Source organism: Leptodactylus fuscus, chromosome 2, assembly GCF_031893055.1.
Source record: "Leptodactylus fuscus isolate aLepFus1 chromosome 2, aLepFus1.hap2, whole genome shotgun sequence".
Taxonomy (NCBI): domain Eukaryota; kingdom Metazoa; phylum Chordata; class Amphibia; order Anura; family Leptodactylidae; genus Leptodactylus; species Leptodactylus fuscus.
Window position 1 is genome coordinate 285,404,844 of NC_134266.1, and position 18,379 is coordinate 285,423,222.

The 18,379-nt window shown below is 42.2% G+C and overlaps 3 protein-coding genes across 3 annotated transcripts in view; 1 reads left to right on the forward strand and 2 right to left on the reverse strand.

The window, feature by feature from the left end:
• The window catches only part of LOC142194239 (stromal interaction molecule 1-like), a 308,297-nt gene that overhangs the window by 223,615 nt on the left and 66,303 nt on the right, over positions 1-18,379 (forward strand). The gene's annotated exons all lie outside the window — the stretch shown is intronic.
• LOC142194000 (olfactory receptor 52N2-like) lies at positions 963-1,901 on the reverse strand. The gene has a single exon (XM_075263027.1). The coding sequence runs from the start codon at positions 1,899-1,901 to the stop codon at positions 963-965; it is 939 nt and encodes a 312-aa protein (XP_075119128.1).
• Positions 8,823-9,764, reverse strand: LOC142194001 (olfactory receptor 52K2-like). Its single transcript, XM_075263028.1, has one exon. The coding sequence runs from the start codon at positions 9,762-9,764 to the stop codon at positions 8,823-8,825; it is 942 nt and encodes a 313-aa protein (XP_075119129.1).

Below are 18,379 nucleotides of genomic sequence, written 5' to 3' on the forward strand. Positions count from 1 at the left end.
GTCCCGGTATCTTCCGACTCCGCGGACTCGTCCCACTCCTCGCTGTGCAGCGCCTGTGCCTGCAGCATTACAGCGCCGTACTATTACAGTTCTGAGCGGTAACTACACACTGGTGCGACGTACTAGGATAGCGCAGAAGGGGAAAGGATTGAAGATTAGGGTTGAGCCGATCTTGAGATTTCAGGATCAAAATCCGTTTTCCGATCATTTTCCAGCCAATCCCGATCGTGAAATTTGCTCAATCGCCGATCGGAATCCGAATCTTTTCCGATCCCGATCCTCAACCCTAGTCAATGCTTCTCTATGGGAAAGTCACTTGAGGGTTGAGCCGATCTTGAAATAATCTCCGACCTCGATCCCGCTGGAAAAGATCGGGTCGGAATCGTGAAATTTACTCGATTGCCGATCGGAATTCGATCTTTTCCGATCCCGATCGCTCAACCCCATTGAAGATAGATAATGCCATGGGAACGTTTTAAAAATTTTGCCAAAAATTCTTTAAAAATATGTTTTGCAGAAAAATTGATAAAAAAAAAATAAAATTGGTAATTTTCTGGCGACGCATCGGCTGTGAGTCTTAGACATGTCTCTGAACGGAGTCCCGTTATTTGCTGCAGCTTTGGTCCTAGCCTCAGTACAGTTTCGGTCCCACACCAGACTCTTGCAGATTTTGCTGCTGCTTTGTCTTGGATTTGAAGCACATTCATGGCAACCTTGGTAATGGGAATGATCTTCCGCGCCTGGTCATATCTGAGGTTGTGGAGAATTGTGACTGCAGCTTTGGATGTGACTGGAGCAGAAATATAAGATATAATAATAATCATAAGCATAGAGATACATAAATACAGTCTCCTTGTTCTTAACCCTTCCCCTTCCAGTCTGCACATCCCATCCCCCGCCATTATGTTGTTGTAGACTTGTAGGCTCTGGTTATTACAGGACACGACACTATTATTCTGATATCATCTGTGCCAGGACTTTATTAGGCAGGTCCGGATCTCCTGGACCCTGTAGCCATATATAAGTGGGTGGATGGTTGCAGGGAAGAGGTAATAGATGGCGCTGGTGAGGTTCTGGAGGTCGATGGAGATCGGCATTCTGTACGCTATGGATGACAATAGACCACATGAATAGTTCAACACGACAACGCTCAAGTGAGTCCCGCAGGTGTGGAGCGTCTTGTGCCGAGCCTTCCCCGTCACTATATTCATGGCTGTATAGAGGATGCTGGTGTAGGAGACCAGGAGCAGAGTGATGTCCATGGCGGTCACCAGGATCCTCACCATCAGACCCACAATCTGGATGCCATGCATATTCCCACAGCCCAGGTTCAGGAGAACCATATTTTCACAGGCAAAGTCCAGGATGAGGTTGGAGAAGCAGAAGTCCACCCTGGAGGCCACAATAATTATAGGAGAAACCAGGAGGCTACATTCAACGAAGCCCACGATGGACAGCTGGAGCAGAAGTCGGTTGGTCAAGATGTCATGGTAACGCAGAGGTCTACAGATGGCCACGTAGCGGTCCAGAGCCATCAAAAGCAGCACATCGGACTCAAACATGACCATGGTGTACATGAAGAACATCTGGAAGAGGCAACCACCTAGAGAGATACGGTCCAGGCCACACAACAGCGCCATCAGAGTGTTAGGGACAATGGCGGTGGTGCAGGAGATGTTCACAGCAAAAAGGAGAGCAATGAGGTGGTACATGGGGGACTGCAGGCTCTTCTCCACACAAATCCTGTAGATGATGATCAGATTACCGGCCAAGATCAACATATAGACACTGAGGAACGGAATGGCAAGAAGCTCCCTGAACGCCGAAACGCCGGGGAATCCTCGTAGGACAAATTCTGTGTGGGACACAGGTGAGGTTTCGTTCTCTGGAAGCAAATCCATTTAATTCAAATCTGTAAGGCAAGGGTAAAGGCACATATATGAGGACTTAAAGGGGTTGTAATGAGGATTTAAAGGGGTTGTAATGAGGACTTAAAGGGATATTAACATCTTGTGATGACATTGCCAGGACCAATCCTGAGAATGAACGGTTTGCCTTGTTGTTTGGAAATTGTGAAGCAGAGACGGGGAGACCTGAGCGCTGCTGGCCCGGACCTTGGAAGATGATTCAGCACTAAATCAGTACAATGGGCCCTTCGTAGTATCAGTGGGATGAGTCAGACTGAGAGCCCTGTAAGTGTTTGCCCGAGACCTATAGATAATGGATGCTCACCATACACCTTGAGAAATCCCTTGAGGGGTGTAGTTTTTAAAATGGGGTCACTTTTAAGGGGTTTCCATTGTATTGATACTTTAGGGGCTCTGCAAATGAGACATGGCACCTGAAAACTATTCCAGCCACATCTGCCATCCAAAAGCCAAATAGCGCTCCTTCCATTCTGAGCCCTGCTATGTCCCCATACAGCAGATTATGGCCACATATGGAGTATTGCCGTGTTCAGGAGAAATTGTGTAACAAACTGTGGGGGGCTTTCTCTCCTTTATCATTTTGTGAAAATTCAAAATTTGGGGCTAAATTGGCGGTTTATTGGAAAAAAGTATTTTTTCATTTTCATGTCCCAATGTTAAGAAAATCTGTGAAAAGGCAGTTGGGTGAAAATGCTCAGTATATCCATGGATATGTTCTTTAGGGGGTGTAGTTTCCAATATGGGGTCACTTTTGAGGGATTTCCATTGGGGGCTCTGCATATGTGACATGGCACCCGAAAATTATTCCAGCAAAATCTGCTCTCCAAAAGTCATATAGCGCTCTTCCCATTCTGAGCCCCGTCATGTCCCCATACAGCAGATTATGGCCACATATAGGGTATTACCGTGTTCAGGAGAAATTGTGGAACAAACTGTGGGGGGCTTTCTCTCCTTTAACCCCTTGTGAAAAGGAAAACTTTGGGGCTAAAGGGACATTTCTGTAATTTTTCACTTGCACATCCCAATGTTAATACTATCTGTGAAACAGCTGGAGGATCAAAATGCTCCCTATATCCCTTGATGAATTCTGTCAGGGGTTTAGTATCCAATATGGGGTCACTTTTATGGGGTTTCCATTGTTTTGGTCCTCTAGAGTTCTGCAAATGAGACATGGCGCCTGAAAACTATTCCAGCACAATCTGCTTCTCACACCCCCAGTGTCGCTCCTTCCCTTCCAGGCGCTTCCATTCGCCCAAACCTCTGGTTACACCACATGGGGGGATTTCTGTGCTCGGGAGAAATTGCACAACAATCTGTCAGATGCATTTTCTCCTTTAACCCTTTGTGAATGTGATAATTTTAGGGAGAAATGATGTATTAATGGATAAAAATGAAATGTCTAAATTTCATCTCCATATTGTTTTAAATCCTGTGAAATGCTTAAAGGGTTAATAAACTTCCCAAATGCTGTTTTGCATTATTTGAGGGGTGAAGTTATAAAAATGGGGTGATTTAAAGGGGATTTCTAATATATAGGCCTTTATAATCCCCTTCAGAACTGATGTGGTCCCTAAAAAATGAGTTTGGGAAATTTTCTAGTAAATCTGGAGAATCGCTGTTATACTTGTAAGATTTATAATGTGCAAAATACATTACAGGACGATAAAAAGGTGATCCGATATAAAGCCGAGATATGGGAGAGAATATTATTAGTGTATGTGGGGGGTAGGACGGTGTCTGGGAAGCAGAACATTTCACATTTCAAAAATTGACTTTTTTTTTCCAAATTTAAATTTTTTAATAAATAATTGCAAAAATGTTGATCAATCTTTACCACTAACATGAAGTGCAATGTGTCACGAAAAAACAATCTCAAAATCACTTGTGTAAGTTATAGCATCTCCAAGTTATTGCCATATAAGTGACACAGGTCAGATTTAGAAAATGAGGTCTGGTCCTTACAGCACTTCTAGGCCTGGTCCTTAACTGGTTAACGCCAACACACTAATAGTCCCCGCTAGAAAATAAATTATTAAAACGTAACCTTTAATATAATTCCTTAAAAGCGTCCCTGGTCAATCCCCAGAGTTTCAAAATAACAGCCACTCTATAATAAATAAGAGGGTGTGATAAAAAGTACGAGAGTGGCTGGAAGGTAAGTATTTAAAGGTAAGTGTTTGGCCGCACTACTTTCAGGTTCTCGTGACTTGTGCTCCGATCATATCTCATCTAATCACTTCCCTAGTACCACCACTCATTGAGTCTATAGTTGCTAATTTATTGATAAACCTAGATACATATATATAGGAGTCACTAGCACAGTATGGTTGGGAGATACAGGTGTCTGGTCCCGGTCATGTAATTAGGCAGTTCATAGTTAGTCGGCCCGCCCACCGGCCCATACCTAGTTTCTCGTATCCCCAATAGCCAATATACATTATCAACTCCGCATATTAATTTCTCCTACGTATTTCCCTAAGTAAATAGTTCATCAGGGGGAATACGAAGTTACATAATATCCTGCAACCGATGTGCGGTAAAAGCCACAGTTCGTGGGATCATAGTGGTTGGCCCCGCTACTTAGAGACTGACACTGAGCGCTGTGTCTACTCGGGTCTAAATAGAAAGACCTGAGGGAACTCCGCCCAGACTCCCCGCCTCCTCAACCAGGCTGCACCAATCATTGTGCATCTGGGAGTGTACTCTCTTCGGGGGGCGTGGTTGGTCTTCTGGTACGGTTCATTTAGTACTCGCGCATGCGCGATTTATACATAAAACACAAGTTTTCTCCTTTGCTATAATTTCTACGTTATGGTTGATAATAGGGATAAATGGTGTTATTGCTTGGAAGGTAAGTTTATCAGAAGCCATATCGGAAGGACAGGGAGCACTGGAAGTCAGAGGAGTCCATGATACCAGAGCCAAATATTTTGGGAAGATTATGTCCATTACCCGATCCCCAAGGTCCCCTAAGATCACCACCCCAGGTGGACTCGTCGGTTCATTGGAATCAGCACCGAATGTCATACGTCCTATGTCTCCCGATACTTCCTCAACTTCTCTTCTGTACAAGATGTTCACATCGGTCACTATCATATAGAGGTGGCCGAAAGTGCCCAAGTCCCCTCTACATTGTTTCTTCACGGTCTGATGGGACATGATGTTCCCATCATAATCCTTCATAATTGTCCCCATCCCTTCATGTCTACGCGCGCGTCTACACATGCGTGTCTTAACTAAAGCACCCCTCTCTTCCATAAAGGAGTCGAAATTAGACTATTATTCATCTATAGGTCCCGTGGGCCCACTTCTTTCCTCAATCCTTTTAAGCTCTGGCATTTGGGGTCCCTGGATCTTATGACCCAACCTCATTTACACAAAAGGTAGGAAAGAAGCGGATTCATTCAGACCAGTCAGTTTCACCGACTTGAATCTGAATATCCATTGCGTCTCCTTTCGGAGGATCAGTCCATTCCAATCCCCCCGCCTGATGGATTTTGGGACCCTTTTGATTCCTTGGAACTTGATTGTAAATGGGTCACCTGCATGATGTGTCCACACATGATTTGCTACTGGTGTGTCCCGTCGGTGGACAATGTCCCCTATGTGATCTAATACCCTTCTCCTTAATTCGCGTTTAGTTTTCCCAACATAGTTGACTAAACAGGAGCAGGTAGTGGCGTAGATCACTCCTTCACTTTTGCAGTTTAAAACTTCTACCTGTCCCATGTGCCACCACCTCTGTGCCCTTCCTGATATAGGCGCATGCCCTACACGAGCCACATTTGTATGTTTCTGTTATCCGTGTGCTATCCAGCCATGTACCCTCTGAGGGTGAGGGAGAGAGATGACTCCTTCTGACTATATCAGCTAAGGTTTTGCCCCTTCTGTAAGTAATTGACGGACGTGTTATAGCGGTACATCGAAGAATGGAGAAGCGCAATTAATAACTCCAAATAACTCACCAATGTGTACCAATCCCTACAAAGGGACTACACCATGGCCACCTACCTGGAGAGAATACGCCACCCCAAGCACAGACAGACCCTGAGCAGGTACAGACTGAGCGCCCACAACCTAGAGATAGAGACGGGGCGATACAGGCAGACGTACAAGCCACGGGAGAAGAGACTGTGCCAGCACTGTGACCAGGGGGCCCTAGAAGACCAGACCCACTGCCTGCTACACTGCACCAAATACTCAGCTGTGAGGGCCGTCTACTACCAAAGACTCTCTGCCCACATCCCAGACTGGGAGAAGAGGAAACTCTACATCCTACTGGGAGAAGAAGAGGCCACTGTGGAGATCGCTGCCCAATACGTGTCCAGCTGTCACCAAACAAGAGGAAGATGAGACTCCACGGACTGTTATATTTATCCCAATACACCCGCCCCACCCCACCCCATATAGCAGTCACCAACTAAGAGGAAGCCGAGACTCCACGGACTGTTATATTTATCCCAATACACCCGCCCCACCCCACCCCCACCTCCCCATATAGCGGTCACCAACTAAGAGGAAGATGAGACTCCACGGACTGTTATATTTATCCCAATACACCCGCCCCACCCCCCCCCCCCATATAGCAGTCACCAACTAAGAGGAAGATGAGACTCCATGGACTGTTATATTTATCCCAATACACCCTCCCCACCCCACCCCACCCCCACCTCCCCATATAGCGGTCACCAAGTAAGAGGAAGATGAGACTCCACGGACTGTTATACCCCAAACCACATACAAAATACATCAGTGCAAAATTGGACAATTCTTATGGGGCCACTACACAAACATAAAATGTAATATACCCGTGCGGAGCCGCGTCCTCCTGCTAGTTGCCTATAAATGTAACTTTGTTATTTCCTGGTGATTCTCCCATAATATAGATCTGACAGGTATTACCTTCCGCCAGCGAGAAGAAGAAGAGCAGAGAAGATCAGGTAAGGAGACCGCTGAGGTCTTCAGAGACACAAGCTGGGGCGCGCAGACGAGGAATCGTCACCACCTCATATCTGGAGGACTGGACTTACCTCGTATTCGGAGGCTCCATCTGACCCGGCCGCTGAGTCCTTACCCATTAGATATTATCATTCCTCATATTGTACATGACACACAGTATTTGTATATTACACAGCATGAAATTCTAGCTACCCCTCTGCCCAGGTGGGATCTATCGGGGTAACTGAGTCGCCCCCAGGACTAGAATCTCTTATCTGCTCTCATCCATAGATAAGATAACCTATAAAGTGTCCTGACTCTCACCGGTAAGATGTGGCGCCTCCTCCGGCATCAGGATATAATAGGTCAGCACATGGGGTAGAGCCACGGACATCTCACCAGTTCGGGAGCGGTCGGGCCGCAGTGTCCTCCGTGTGATTTCTGGCCATTGTCTGATCACTTAATGAAGTGACCGCCGAGTAATGAGAGGCTTAAATATCACAGACTGACAGGCGCAGTACCAGCCTCCATCCCCGGGGGCGCCAATTATTACAGCTACTGTTCTGAAACTCTCATCAGGGAAATCATAATCACCAATGAAGGCAAGGATCTGTCACCGGGGAAAGAAGGGACATGTGTCCGGAAAGTCATAAATAAGGAGAACGGAGGAAGACAATAAAGTCACGTACAGAATCCTGGAAATAATCGCGTGGAAGTAATAAGAAAAATGAAAGTAATAATAATAATAAATAATAATAATAATAATAATTAATAATAACAACAATAATAATAAGTAATAATAATAATAATAATAATAACAAATAAAATTCTCTCAGAGGCTACTTTTGGGTAGTGTACCTCTTGGTGAGCAGTCAGTGAGGACCGTCCAGTCCCCAATAACCTTCTCCTGTGTAATATTGTCATCACCTGCATAGATCATCATCACATCACGACGAGGAGATTCACCAGGACAACAACACACAATATAACAGGCGGATATCCTATTAATATTATAAAAGTGAAAGTTTGTGAGTTTGCATGTTCGGATGTTTGTTAGTCAATCACGCAAAACCCGCTCGACCGATTTGGCTGAAATTTTCCACAAACATAGTTAATACACCCGATTAAACAATAGGCTACTTTTCGTCACAATAGCGCACATACGTTTGTGCCAGGACCCCCACAAACCCCAAACTCACACCACCATCTCTGCAATCTCACACACTTTGGACCATAGCAAGCCACAAAATTCATATTGCCCTCTGCAGCCTCGCCCCTAACCCCACATAATCTCATATACATATACAGTCCTATGAAAAAGTTTGGGCACCCCTATTAATCTTAATCATTTTTAGTTCTAAATATTTTGGTATTTGCAGCAGCCATTTCAGTTTGATATATCTAATAACTGATGGACACAGTAATATTTCAGGATTGAAATGAGGTTTATTGTACTAACAGAAAATGCGCAATATGCATTAAACCAAAATTTGACCGGTGCAAAAATATGGGCACCTCAACAGAAAAGTGACATTAATATTTAGTAGATCCTCCTTTTGCAAAGATAACAGCCTCTAGTCGCTTCCTGTAGCTTTTAATCAGTTCCTGGATCCTGGATGAAGGGATTTTGGACCATTCCTCTTTACAAAACAATTCAAGTTCAGTTAAGTTTGATGGTCTTTCAGTTCTACATGTTTTTTGGAAGTTTTCTCTCCTGGACTGCTTTTGGAGCAGCACCACTGATGACCATGTGGACCATGTGTGACTGGTTTTTCTGTATCTGAGTGGTCAGAGATGTTTGTTGCACCCCTGGACTCCCCGGCTCGCCTGGATTACAGAGAGGTGACCTCTCACCCCTACACGACAGAGCAAATTAAAAAAAATTCCCTAGTTATTAGTTTCTACTCCTCTCATTGAGTTGTATCTTATGTGATTGATGATCAGGATCTTCTTCTTTCACCTGCGGGATCTTCTCAGACACTTCTTGATCTCCTTCACCCTTAACCCGTAGACAATGGGGTTGACAGTGGCCGGCAGCATGAGGTATACGGCACTGACCAGATTGAGGATGTCGATAGATATGGACCTGCGCACCCTGTATATGATGGAGGATATGATTGTACAGATGTATATGAGCATGGCCACCAGCAGATGTGTTCCACACGTGTCCAGCGCCTTGTTACGAGTTTTCCCAGTAGCTATCTTCATGGCGGTGTAAAGAATGGTGGAGTAGGACAACAGTAAAAGACTGAAGTCACCCAATGTAACAAAGCTTCGAACAACAAGACCCACTACCTTCTGTATGGAGATGTCTCCACAGGCCAGGCTGAGGACTCCCATATTCTCACATACAAAGTTCAAGAGTAGGTTGGATCTACAAAACTGTGAAGAAAACGTCAAAATAACGACTGGAGATACGAGGAAAATGCTTCTGGCCCAACACGTACAGGTCAACTCCAGCATGGTCCGTGTGGTCATGATGTCATGGTAGCGTAAAGGTCTACATACGGCCACATACCTATCCAGAGCCATGGAGAGCATGACCCCAGACTCAAATATAGTCATGGAATAGATGGAGAACATCTGGACGATACAACCCCCTCGACTGATCCGGTCCAACCCAAAGGACAAACTCAGGAGGAGCTTCGGGGTGAAGGAACTTGTACATGAAATATTGGCAAGAAAGAGGATGGAGATGAGATAGTACATGGGGGCCTGGAGAGTCTTCTCCACATAGATCCTGTAGACGATGGTGAGGTTTCCGGACAAAATTAGGATGTAGACCAGTAGGAAAGGAATAATTAACAAATTCCTGTGCGTTACAATCCCCGGAAACCCGAAGAGGACAAACTCGGTGTGAGTGAAGTGGACAAGACTGTGGTTGGAGCAGTTCACCATCTTCACCTGTAACTTCTTCCTGACAAATAGAAATAGTCACCAGTTTATATTGGATTAGATAGAAAGTTATACGGCAGCGATGAATGATATATCCAATCATATTACAGGTTGTGGACTCCAGATTATAAGGACACGCTGATCCAGGGATGTTATACTGAAGGCCAGATTGGAGTCAGGAAGGAATTTTCCCCCTGAAATGGGGCAATTGGCCGGAGCCTCATGGGGGTATTTCACCATTCCTCTGGATCAGCACTGTAGGGACTGTAGGGCTATAGGTTGGACTTGATGGACTGATGTCTTTATCCAACCTCATCTACTATGTAACTGTGTAACTACTGACAAAACAAAAGTCCTGCACCAAGAAACGGTCATTGTCCTGGAGAAACTTCCTCAATGTGATGTAAAGATGATCTATGGAAGTGATGAGAATATTACAGCCAAAGCAGAAGGTCAATGAAGAAGACTGGACAGCTGGGCAGAGGCTCTGGGATCCTGCTGGTGCCGCTAATCTACATATAAGATGAAATACAGATATATAGTCCTAGGAGCCCTGACAGTGTCATACACTATGTATTATAGATATATATAGTCCTAGGAGCCCTGACAGTGTCATACACTATGTATTATAGATATATATAGTCCTAGGAGCCCTGACAGTGTCATACACTATGTATTATAGATATATATAGTCCTAGGAGCCCTGACAGTGTCATACACTATGTATTATAGATATATATAGTCCTAGGAGCCCTGACAGTGTCATACACTATGTATTATAGATATATATAGTCCTAGGAGCCCTGACAGTGTCATACACTATGTATTATAGATATATATATATATAGTCCTAGGAGCCCTGACAGTGTCATACACTATGTATTATAGATATATAGTCCTAGGAGCCCTGACAGTGTCATACACTATGTATTATAGATATATATAGTCCTAAGAGTCCTGACAGTGTCATACACTATGTATTATAGATATATATAGTCCTAGGAGCCCTGACAGTGTCATACACTATGTATTATAGATATATATAGTCCTAGGAGTCCTGACAGTGCCATACACTATGTATTATAGATATATATAGTCCTAGGAGCCCTGACAGTGTCATACACTATGTATTATAGATATATATAGTCCTAGGAGCCCTGACAGTGTCATACACTATGTATTATAGATATATAGTCCTAGGAGCCCTGACAGTGTCATACACTATGTATTATAGATATATATAGTCCTAAGAGTCCTGACAGTGTCATACACTATGTATTATAGATATATATAGTCCTATGAGCCCTGACAGTGTCATACACTATGTATTATAGATATATATATAGTCCTAGGAGTCCTGACAGTGTCATACACTATGTATTATAGATATATATATAGTCCTAGGAGCCCTGACAGTGTCATGCACTATGTATTATACATATATATAGTCCTAGGAGCCCTGACAGTGTCATACACTATGTATTATAGATATATATAGTCCTATGAGTCCTGACAGTGTCATACACTATATATTATACATATATATAGTCCTAGGAGCCCTGACAGTGTCATACACTATGTATTATATATATATATATATATATATATATATATATATATATATAATGTTAGGAGCCCTGACAGTGTCATACACTATGTATTATAGATATATATAGTCCTAGGAGTCCTGACAGTGTCATACACTATGTATTATAGATATATATATATAGTCCTAGGAGCCCTGACAGTGTCATACACTATGTATTATAGATATATATAGTCCTAGGAGCCCTGACAGTGTCATACACTATGTATTATAGATATATATAGTCCTAGGAGTCCTGACAGTGTCATACACTATGTATTATAGATATATATAGTCCTAGGAGCCCTGACAGTGTCATACACTATGTATTACAGATATATATAGTCCTAGGAGCCCTGACAGTGTCATACACTATGTATTATAGATATAGTCTACACCCGCCTCACCCCCCCCACCTCCAACCCCCCCCCCATATAGCAGTCACCAACGAAGAGGAAGATGAGACTCCATGGACTGTTATATTTATCCCAATACACCCGCCCCACCCCACCCCCACCTTCAACCCCCCCCATATAGCGGTCACCAACGAAGAGGAAGATGAGACTCCATGGACTGTTATAACCCAAACCACCCCCCCATACCCACCACCCACTCAACCCAACTCTCCCCCCCCCACCCACTTTACTAGCTTTGGCAATGCCAAATACCTATTCGGACGTGCCAATAAAGCATTTTTTGATTTGATTTGTATTATAGATATATATAGTCCTAGGAGCCCTGACAGTGTCATACACTATGTATTATAGATATATATAGTCCTAGGAGTCCTGACAGTGTCATACACTATGTATTATACATATATATAGTCCTAGGAGCCCTGACAGTGTCATACACTATGTATTATAGACATATATAGTCCTAGGAGCCCTGACAGTGTCATACACTATGTATTATAGATATATATATAGTCCTAGGAGCCCTGACATTGTCATACACTATGTATTATAGATATATATATATATAGTTCTAGGAGCCCTGACAGTGTCGTACACTATGTATTATAGACATATATAGTCCTAGGAGCCCTGACAGTGTCATACACTATGTATTATAGACATATATAGTCCTAGGAGCCCTGACAGTGTCATACACTATGTATTATAGATTTATATATATATATATATATATATATATATATATATATATATATATATATATATATATATATATAGTCCTAGGAGCCCTGACAGTGTCATACACTATGTATTATAGACATATATAGTCCTAGGAGTCCTGACAGTGTCATACACTATGTATTATAGATATATATAGTCCTAGGAGCCCTGACGGTGTCATACACTATGTATTATAGATATATATAGTCCTAGGAGCCCTGACAGTGTCATACACTATGTATTATAGATATATATAGTCCTAGGAGCCCTGACAGTATCATACACTATGTATTATAGATATATATAGTCCTAGGAGCCCTGACAGTGCCATACACTGTGTATTATAGATATATATATATATATATAGTCCTAGGAGCCCCGACAGTGCCATACACTATGTATTATAGATATATATAGTCCTAGGAGTCCTGACAGTGTCATACACTATGTATTATAGATATATATAGTCCTAAGAGCCCTGACAGTGTCATACACTATGTATTATAGATATATATAGTCCTAGGAGTCCTGACAGTGTCATACACTATGTATTATAGATATATATAGTCCTAGGAGCCCTGACAGTGTCATACACTATGTATTATAGATATATATATAGTCCTAGGAGTCCTGACAGTGTCATACACTATGTATTATAGATATATAGTCCTAGGAGCCCTGACAGTGTCATACACTATGTATTATAGATATATATAGTCCTAGGAGTCCTGACAGTGTCATACACTATGTATTATAGATATATATAGTCCTAGGAGTCCTGACAGTGTCATACACTATGTATTATAGATATATATATAGTCCTAGGAGCCCTGACAGTGTCATACACTATGTATTATAGATATATATATATATAGTCCTAGGAGCCCTGACAGTGTCATACACTATGTATTATAGACATATATAGTCCTAGGAGCCCTGACAGTGTCATACACTATGTATTATAGATATATATAGTCCTAGGAATCCTGACAGTGTCATACACTATGTATTATAGATATATATATATATATATATATATATATATATATATATATATATATATAGTCCTAGGAGCCCCGACAGTGTCATACACTATGTATTATAGATATATATAGTCCTAGGAGCCCTGACGGTGTCATACACTATGTATTATAGATATATATAGTCCTAGGAGCCCTGACGGTGTCATACACTATGTATTATAGATATATATAGTCCTAGGAGCCCTGACAGTGTCATACACTATGTATTATAGATATATATAGTCCTAGGAGCCCTGACAGTGCCATACACTATGTATTATAGATATATATATATATAGTCCTAGGAGCCCCGACAGTGCCATACACTATGTATTATAGATATATATAGTCCTAGGAGTCCTAACAGTGTCATACACTATGTATTATAGATATATATAGTCCTAGGAGCCCTGACAGTGTCATACACTATGTATTATAGATATATATAGTCCTAGGAGCCCTGACAGTGTCATACACTATGTATTATAGATATATATAGTCCTAGGAGGCCTGACAGTGTCATACACTATGTATTATAGATATATATAGTCCTAGGAGTCCTGACAGTGTCATACACTATGTATTATAGATTTATAGTCCTAGGAGCCCTTACAGTGTCATACACTATGTATTATAGATATATATAGTCCTAGGAGCCCTGACAGTGCCATACACTATGTATTATAGATATATATATATATAGTCCTAGGAGCCCCGACAGTGCCATACACTATGTATTATAGATATATATAGTCCTAGGAGTCCTAACAGTGTCATACACTATGTATTATAGATATATATAGTCCTAGGAGCCCTGACAGTGCCATACACTATGTATTATAGATATATATATATATATATAGTCCTAGGAGCCCCGACAGTGCCATACACTATGTATTATAGATATATATAGTCCTAGGAGTCCTAACAGTGTCATACACTATGTATTATAGATATATATAGTCCTAGGAGCCCTGACAGTGTCATACACTATGTATTATAGATATATATAGCCCTAGGAGCCCTGACAGTGTCATACACTATGTATTATAGATATATATAGTCCTAGGAGCCCTGACAGTGTCATACACTATGTATTATAGATATATATAGTCCTAGGAGTCCTGACAGTGTCATACACTATGTATTATAGATATATAGTCCTAGGAGCCCTTACAGTGTCATACACTATGTATTATAGATATATATAGTCCTAGGAGTCCTGACAGTGTCATACACTATGTATTATAGATATATATATAGTCCTAGGAGCCCTGACAGTGTCATACACTATGTATTATAGATATATATAGTCCTAGGAGCCCTGACAGTGTCATACACTATGTATTATAGATATATATACACTCACCGGCCACTTTATTAGGTACACCTGTCCAACTGCTCGTTAACACTTAATTTCTAATCAGCCAATCACATGGCGGCAACTCAGTGCATTTAGGCATGTAGACATGGTCAAGACAATCTCCTGCAGGTCAAACCGAGCATCAGTATGGGGAAGAAAGGTGATTTGAGTGCCTTTGAACGTGGCATGGTTGTTGGTGCCAGAAGGGCTGGTCTGAGTATTTCAGAAACTGCTGATCTACTGGGATTTTCACGCACAACCATCTCTAGGGTTTACAGAGAATGGTCCGAAAAAGAAAAAACATCCAGTGAGCGGCAGTTCTGTGGGCGGAAATGCGTTGTTGATGCCAGAGGTCAGAGGAGAATGGCCAGACTGGTTCGAGCTGATAGAAAGGCAACAGTGACTCAAATAGCCACCCGTTACAACCAAGGTAGCCAGAAGAGCATCTCTGAACGCCGCACAGTACGTCCAACTTTGAGGCTACAGATGGGCTACAGCAGCAGAAGACCACACCGGGGGCCACTCCTTTCAGCTAAGAACAGGAAACTGAGGCTACAATTTGCACAAGCTCATCGAAATTGGACAATTGAAGATTGGAAAAACGTTGCCTGGTCTGATGAGTCTCGATTTCTGCTGCGACATTCGGATGGTAGGGTCAGAATTTGGCGTCAACAACATGAAAGCATGGATCCATCCTGCCTTGTATCGGTAACGGTTCAGGCTGGTGGTGGTGGTGGTGTCATGGTGTGGGGAATATTTTCTTGGCACTCTTTGGGCCCCTTGGTACCAATTGAGCATCGTTGCAACGCCAAAGCCTACCTGAGTATTGTTGCTGACCATGTCCATCCCTTTATGACCACAATGTACCCAACATCTGATGGCTACTTTCAGCAGGATAATGCAATGCCATGTCATAAAGCTGGAATCATCTCAGACTGGTTTCTTGAACATGACAATGAGTTCACTGTACTCCAATGGCCTCCACAGTCACCAGATCTCAATCCAATAGAGGAGCATCTTTGGGATGTGGTGGAACGGGAGATTCGCATCATGGATGTGCAGCCGACAAATCTGCGACTGCAACTGTGTGATGCCATCATGTCAATATGGACCAAAATCTCTGAGGAATGCTTCCAGCACCTTGTTGTATCTATGCCACGAAGAATTGAGGCAGTTCTGAAGGCAAAAGGGGGTCCAACCCGTTACTAGCATGGTGGACCTAATAAAGTGGCCGGTGAGTGTATATATATATATATATATATATATATATATATATATATATATATAGTCCTAGGAGTCCTGACAGTGTCATACACTATGTATTATAGATACAGTCCTATGAAAAAGTTTGGGCACCCCTATTAATCTTAATCATTTTTAGTTCTAAATATTTTGGTTTTTGCAGCAGCCATTTCAGTTTGATATATCTAATAACTGATGGACACAGTAATATTTCAGGATTGAAATGAGGTTTATTGTACTAACAGAAAATGCGCAATATGCATTAAACCAAAATTTGACTGGTGCAAAAGTATGGGCACCTCAACAGAAAAGTGACATTAATATTTAGTAGATCCTCCTTTTGCAAAGATAACAGCCTCTAGTCGCTTCCTGTAGCTCTTAATCAGTTCCTGGATCCTGGATGAAGGTATTTTGGACCATTCCTCTTTACAAAACAATTCAAGTTCAGTTAAGTTTGATGGTCACCGAGCATGGACAGCCCGCTTCCAATCATCCCACAGATGGTCAATGATATTCAGGTCTGGGGACTGGGATGGCCATTCCAGAACATTGTAATTGTTCCTCTGCATGAATGCCTGAGGATTTGGAGCGGTGTTTTGGATCATTGTCTTGCTGAAATCTCCATCCCCGGCGTAACTTCAACTTCGTCACTGATTCTTGAACATTATTCTCAAGAATCTGCTGATACTGAGTGGAATCCATGCGACCCTCAACTTTAACAAGATTCCCGGTGCCGGCATTGGCCACACAGCCCCAAAGCATGATGGAACCTCCACCAAATTTTACAGTGGGTAGCATGTGTTTTTCTTGGAATGCTGTTTTTTTTTATGCCATGCATAATGCCTTTTTGTATGACCAAACAACTCAATCTTTGTTTCATTAGTCCACAGGACCTTCTTCCAAAATGAAGCTGCCTTGTCCAAATGTGCTTTTTCATACCTCAGGCAACTCTATTTGTGGCGTACGTGCAGAAACGGCTTCTTTCTCATCACTCTCCCATACAGCTTCTCCTTGTGCAAAGTGCGCTGTATAGTTGACCGATGCACAGTGACACCATCTGCAGCAAGATGATGCTGCAGCTCTTTGGAGGTGTCTGTGGATTGTCCTTGACTGTTCTCACCATTCTTCTTCTCTGCCTTTCTGATATTTTTCTTGGCCTGCCACTTCTGGGCTTAACAAGAACTGTCCCTGTGCTCTTCCATTTCCTTACTATGTTCCTCACAGTGGAAACTGACAGGTTAAATCTCTGAGACAACGTTTTGTATCCTTCCGCTGAACAACTATGTGGAACAATCTTTGTTTTCAGATCATTTGAGAGCGGGCTGTCCATGTTCGGTGACCATCAAACTTAACTGAACTTGAATTGTTTTGTAGAAAGAAATGGTCCAAAATACCTTTATCCAGGATCCAGGAACTGATTAAAAGCTACAGGAAGCGACTAGAGGCTGTTATCTCTGCAAAAGGAGGATGTACTAAATATTAATGTCACTTTTCTGTTGAGGTGCCCATACTTTTGCACAGGTCAAATTTTGGTTTAATGCATATTGCACATTTTCTGTTAGTAGAATAAACCTCATTTCAATCCTGAAATATTACTGTGTCCATCAGTTATTAGATATATCAAACTGAAATGGCTGCTGCAAACACCAAAATATTTAGAACTAAAAATGATTAAGATTAATAGGGGTGCCCAAACTTTTTCATAGGACTGTATATATAGTCCTACCACAGTGACTAATAGTAATGGCCGCCTCTGACCCTGTATAACACACTGACATTTGTACTGACAGTAATGACATCATTTCTGGATGAGTCTGTAGTGTAGATGGATGTAGCAGTTGTAATGGAGGGTAAGCTAAGTGATCGTTGACATTGCCACTTGGGGTAGTCACAGTTTGGAATAAGAACTTCTTGTTCATTTCTGGAGGAGAGTGTGAGATCTCTGTATATGGGGATGTGGGGTCTTTTTGTGTTTTTTGTCATTTATTATTTTCCAAGGACAGGAAGAAACTTTTTAGTAATTTTTTTTATAGTTGGTTTGTGGTTGTGTAGGGGATGATGTATATGGCTGCGTATATGCACTTATAGCTTGTGCAGGGATATACAGATATCCATATTACATAGAGATCCGGGATAGAGCCCCTAACACCTCCCCCACAGTCCCCGGCCCACAACCTGCTACATACATGTACTTACTGTGTATCTGCAGGTGTTCAGATAGCTCTGACCACAGGACGCTGAGCCCGGTCCATCATACATGAAGAGATACA